This window comes from Eulemur rufifrons, chromosome 25 (assembly GCF_041146395.1).
Source record: "Eulemur rufifrons isolate Redbay chromosome 25, OSU_ERuf_1, whole genome shotgun sequence".
NCBI classification, from domain to species: Eukaryota; Metazoa; Chordata; class Mammalia; order Primates; family Lemuridae; genus Eulemur; species Eulemur rufifrons.
This window is the reverse complement of record NC_091007.1, coordinates 14,986,406-14,992,405: the sequence shown is the minus strand read 5'-3', so window position 1 is coordinate 14,992,405 and position 6,000 is coordinate 14,986,406. Positions and strand designations below refer to the sequence as shown.

Genomic DNA, 6,000 nt, shown 5'->3' with positions numbered 1-6,000 from the left:
GAAATAAAATGTCTATTGTGTAAACCACCCAGTCTAAGGTATTTTGTTATAGCAGCCCTAGCAGACTCCAATACTGCTGCTCTTGTTTCTCTGAAAGGTCAGCTTCATGATAGATTAAAATGTGATTAATTCAGGCATAGCTTCTATTTTAAGCAACATATACTTGCATTCATTTATGACTTTATTTAAAAATATTTTTAAAACTCCACAATAATAGGATTTCCTCAGTAAGATTTGTTTCCTAGTGTTTTTCTAACCTTTATCAAACATAATAGCATATTCTTGCTACGAGAAAGAAAGTTTTATCATTACCCTACCAAGATTGATTTAACGGCCAGATAGATCCAACATGGGAAAAGCATGAGGTCAAACTTTGAAAATTGGGCCAGTTTTCTGAGTTATAAGACCATTTTTTGCTTCCTTCTACTTTCTCAACAAGAGTAGGGAGTCAGGAAAGAGAAATGCAAGAAGGCAAAAAAGAAAGTAAAGTTCACACACAAGAACAATAGGGGTGGAGAAAAACAATTAAAAAGAGACTGAACAGAAGCAATGTAACACTAGGAGCTGAGACATTGTTCCAAAAGAAAGGAGGCTTTTAGCCTAAGTGTCTTTTAAAAACGGACCTCAATTGAGAAAATAATGCCAACTGAGGGTGAGCTAAGGTGTATAGACATTTCTCCTAAAACTATGATTGAGTCACCATTATTGATTCTACCACGCTATTTTATGGTATTGTATTATGCCTGTAAGTCTTAATTCATAATTAGAAGTAAACTTTTTGTCTTGGCTCAAATGCCTTTTCTGCTTCACTTTTCTCAAAAAGATACTCTACACTACTCATGAGATTTGCCCCTTTCAGGCCTGGTTCAATTTCCCCTATCTTTGCTGATGGAATAATGAAATGTATGGAACAGAAGCCACAATCAATAAATCAGCCTTCAAATATGTTTTCAGTGTTCGATATTGGGGGAGGGCAGGACGGTAGCTATTTAGCGGTACGTCTATACGCGGGATGTTCCAGGTAGATGCGTCATGTCTGTAACTGCCCATGCCAACGTAGGTACAGCTCCTCCGTATGCCCGAGTGACTGAGAGGCATTTCCCGGAGGCCCAGATCTGGGGCTCCCGGCGTCCCTACTTCCGGTCCCGCCCCCGCCCCCGCGGTTGCTAGGAGACGTGATGTCACCGGAAGCGTGGCCTGCGATAGGCTGAGGCGAAGCGAAGCCTCTCCCCCTCCACAAGCCCAGCGCCGGGCGCTGGCTCTCCAGCTGTTTGTAGGCCTGGGGGCGAGGGTCCGCGGAAGGTAGAGCCGGCTGCGGCCCCGCCCGCTCACCCGCCGGTCGGGCCGCGGGCTCCCGTTACTCCCGCGCTCCCGCTAGGGCCGGCCGCCTGGCGGGCGGCTCCGGAGCGGCTGCCCGCGCTTCTGACTGACGGGCACTGTTGCCCACAGCCCGCGCTGCCCGCCACGTCCCGGGGTTCGGCCGACGGCGCTGCGTGGCGGGTGACCTTTCCGAGCCCGGCGCGATGACGGCTCCTTGCTCCCGGCCGGCGCGCCTTCCGCGGCGCCGCCAGCTGGGGCTCGTGGCGTTCCCGCCGCCGCCGCCGCTGTGGCTGCTGCTGCTGCTGCTGCTGCTGGCGGCCGCGGGGCCGGCGCGCGGCTGGGAGAGCGGAGACCTGGAGTTGTTTGACTTGGTGGAGGAGGTGCAGCTCAACTTCTACCAGTTTCTCGGGGTGCAGCAGGTAAGCGCCGAAACGCGCGGGTCCGGGCGGACGGGGAGGGAGGGCTTTGACCGGTTGGGTCCGAGGGAGCCGGGCACGGAGGGCAGGACTTGGTCGCTGCGGGCTCCGGCTGCCCTCCTCAGCCCTGTCCTCCAGGGTCTCCTCATCACCCCAGCCTCTAAAGGACTTGTCCATCTTCCCCAGTTCCTCACCCCCGCTCCAACTTACCAAGTTCCAGTCCCAGTGACAGGCAGGACGGGGCCACCAGTCTGGGGTGGTTCTGCCTTCTCTTTGCTCTGGCATTCTGAGGAAGGTCCTCCCCGCCCCCCAGCTGTGCTGGGGGAAGAAGGAAGAGACTTTTTTTTTTTTTTACACCTATGCTTTAGCTTTCCTGCCCCCCAGAATGTGAGAAAGAGCAGTCATATCTCACCCTAAATTGTCATCTTCCCACTTACACTTACTCGGATCTCAGCTGCTTCCTTTCTTCTTTCTGGGAAGGTAGGAATGCATTTTATCCAACGTCTGTGTTGCAGAAGTTTTTCTTACATGGTACTTTGTAATCTTTTTAGCGTGTTAGATAGGGGTTTGTATCCCAGTTTAAGAAATCTGGAGAAATTTGGAGCTTCTACCAAGTTGGTCCTGGAACTTACAGGAGGAGCTGTTAAGATTTTGGGGCAGTAGAGGTACTTGGGGTGCTACTGGAAGAGAAGCCCAACTAGTAGCGCAGGATCTTTTTTTCTTTTTCTTTTCTTTTCCTTTCGTTTCGTTCCCCCCTTCCCCACACACACCTTTTTTTAGTTCGAGACATTGTAAGATTCGATTGTTGCTTTTTATTTCTACCCTTAAGGGTTATTGAATTAGGGTAGATATCCTGTCTCTACCTGAAACCTAGTACCAAGAAGATGACATTTCACTGAATTCAGGATTATAAGGTGAAAGACTTAGAATTTCACACGATCTGATTGAGCCCTTCATACAATGCTTTGAAGAGGTATCCAGTTAAAAAAAATTAACATTTACCAGTAGTTGTTATTCCAGGCACACTTCACATGACTAAATATGAAATGCACGTTTTCCCCCATGGGTTATCATAAATTTGGGTGAACTGTTGAAATTATACTGAAATTTAATTTTCAAACATTGCATTTTCATTCCATTATTGAATACAGAATTGCTAGGTTGCCATGGTACCATGAGTTTAACAATTTTTATTTTTGTAAGAGTTATAAAATATAAGCATTTCACATGTCAGTTACATGTGCGCAGTTTTGTAATAACTATGATTATGATCTGTCACCTGGTGCCACTTCCTGCTCATAGAGAAGAATAAACTTTGTTTTCAAAGTACATGATGATGCAATATTTGTAAAAATAGTTAGTGAAACTATACTTCTGAAGACTTTTAAGAATGACTTTAATATTGGGAATATTGTCTAGAATTTATCATCATTGATTGAATTCTGTAGCTAGAGGGAGTTTTATACATAACCAAAGATCTTGAAGATACTTTCTAGTTATTCATAGGAAATTAAGCCCCTTTAAGAGAGTCAAGAAGCCTAGTAGCAGTAGTTTAAAATTTAGATTATATAATCTAGCTTTGCATGTGAACTCTTATAGAATTTTCATTCATAATTTCATGCAACTTAATTTGCAGAGTTAATTGGGCAGTATAAATAACCAGAGCATTTGACTATATGGGCAAAGATGAGAAAATAAAGAAGCATAGATAATGGAGAAGATTCTTCATCAAGGTAGAATTTGAAAAGAAGGATCCAGAAAATTGTTTTAATCTGTGTTCTCTAGCCATGTTGAAATTGAAAAGAATGCCAAGAAGGAATTTTATTCTGGCTAAGCAGAGAAACGAGTTGGAACAAGTTCTTTACATTGAACCCTAACTTTCTTAGAAGACTTTTAGGGGACCAGAAATTTGGTGGAGACAAATACAATGTAAGGTCTTTAATGTGTAATTTTCAAGCCAGAGCCAAATAATCTCTTGATGACTAGCGAGGTGTGAGGAATAAAGTAGGTAGGCTACTCAAAGTGCAACCAGCCAAGGTGATGGAGAAGAAACAGCCAGTGAAGTAAGAGGCAAACTAAGAAAAGGTGTTCTCTTTCAAGGCAAGTGAAGAAAGTATTTCAAAGAGGAGAAAGTGATCAGCTGGCTTAAATGATGATAATTCAAATAAGATGAGTTCTGAGAATTGACTTTGGATATCACAGACTGGCTACCTCAGGAAGAGCTGTTTCAGTGAAGTGAGATCAACAGTCTAGTTGGATTGGGTTCAGGAGAGAATGAAGGGGAAGAATTAGAGACAATTAATATAGAAAATTCTTTTGAGATACCCATATCCTAAACTAGAAGCCAGGATGGTAGTAACTGATGGTAGCATCTTCTTTATCTCCTTATCCACCAGTCACCTGTCAAACTTGTACTCATTAGGGAAATTACAGTTTAAGTTACAATGTTTATATTGTTTTACTCAATAAATATTTAAGTTTCTATGTGTGTAACTATGAAGAAAATAAATAAAATACCATCCATCCTAAAAATTAGGCGACTAATTTGCCCAAGGTCATAAGGCCAGGAGGTGTCTTGATCCAAGTTCTAAAAGTCATCTTTTATTCCAATCATAGAGATTAAGCGGTGACGAAGTAGATGCTTGACAGTTTTTACTCAACAAGTTAGATTTGTATATGTTTTTTTATAGCTCTAATACAGGAAAGGAATCTCTTTCCATGTATTCTTAGATTTCGAGTTGGTTCTAGAAGTTTAGGAAGGGGTTTCAGAAGTCTTTAGGAGATGATGTATTAGTGATTCATCCTATTTTTAGAATTACTTTATTGTTCTCAGGGCATTCCAATTTGGATATTGCATTTTTTCAGAGGAGATGGGGAAAGATGAGAGGAGTGTAAGAAAAAAGATGTGCTATTGAAAGATCTTTTATTGGTAACTTAAATTCTAGGTTCCTGCACAATATTTATGTCTAACAGCTCCTGGTACTTGTACACCTATGTTTCTTGTGGGGTTAATGGCAATTGTATATTTTTAGTTGTCTTTTGGGGCCATGACTTTTCTTATACGTTGTATAGTATTCTAGCCCACAATAAACACTTCATATTTGTTTTAAAAAATCTGTGAATTGCAGTCATGACAAGCTAAATTATATTACATTTTTCAGTATTTACTTCATGATGAAGTCAGAGTTTGTCTTCATGGTGCCAGTCCAATATGTACTCCAATTCATGTAGCTATGTGCTTCATTCTCTTTCTAATTTCTTTAATAATTTCATCCTTACATTCAGATGAATGTTGAAACTTGGTTAACCAAAGAAAAGCTATGATTAAGTGACGTATGCTTATGAAATATTTGGATTGTAATTTTTAATCAAATTTAATAAACCTGTTAAGCTCTTTCAATTTGTGTTTTCAAATGTACAGAATAGCAGCCCCTTTAGAGGAGGGACAATTATTGCCCACTCATCCTTGCCCCATCCAGGGGGAAGGACTTCCCTAAAGAAACACTGCTGATCAATTGATCCATCTCTTACATCTGTCCATGGAGCTGTGAGTTACCTTGTTGGAGGCTAATTGCCTTTGTTCTGTTTAGCTTGATTGGAAAGAGCTTATCAGTAAGCTAAGAGCAGTGAGAATCAGTCTCTTCTCCACTCCTCTCTGCCCAGACCAGTAAGGCAATTACCCTAGCCAGACTTTGCTTTGAGCACGCTGTCTTGAAGTCTAGACTGGAGAGGAGAGGGCAAAAATTACTGACAAGCCCATTTGGCCCCCGTACCTAGCCCATATTCTTCAATAGCTTTATCAGTAATAAAAATATATTTCATCTCTATCTGCCTGACTCCTGTGTCCTCTCAGTTTTTTGGATGGAAAAAAGCAAAGAAGTCAGTAATGGGACCTTCTCAAACCCCATTGCAGTCCTTTTTAGAAATGAGGATGATGATCTCATTGATAGATGATTGGTGAATCCTTTTTATGTTATCAGTTATCTCCAGTAATTCCTGTGGTGGACTCCATTGAGCTTTTGGTATTAGTTGAGTCTAGTTCAGTCTCTCTACTGAGTCTATTCCCTTGTAAATGTGTGTTATATAATAGTATCTTCCCCATTTTTATTGTAGAATCCAATTTTTTTTTTTTTTTTTTGAGACAGAGTCTCGCGTTGTTGCCCAGGCTAGAGTGAGTGCCGTGGCGTCAGCCCAGCTCACAGCAACCTCAAACTCCTGGGCTCAATCGATCCTTCTGCCTCAGCCTCCCGGGTAGCTGGGACTA

At 42.3% G+C, this 6,000-nt stretch overlaps 1 protein-coding gene across 1 annotated transcript in view; it reads left to right on the top strand.

Moving 5' to 3' along the window:
• The first annotated feature begins 1,239 nt into the window (after positions 1-1,239).
• DNAJC1 (DnaJ heat shock protein family (Hsp40) member C1) overlaps positions 1,240-6,000 on the top strand; it is a 170,575-nt gene continuing 165,814 nt past the window's right edge. Inside the window, exon 1 of the mRNA XM_069458820.1 lies at positions 1,240-1,739. Coding sequence (XP_069314921.1) covers positions 1,524-1,739 — 216 coding nt within the window. The 5' untranslated portion in view covers positions 1,240-1,523. The remainder of the gene's footprint in view (positions 1,740-6,000) is intronic.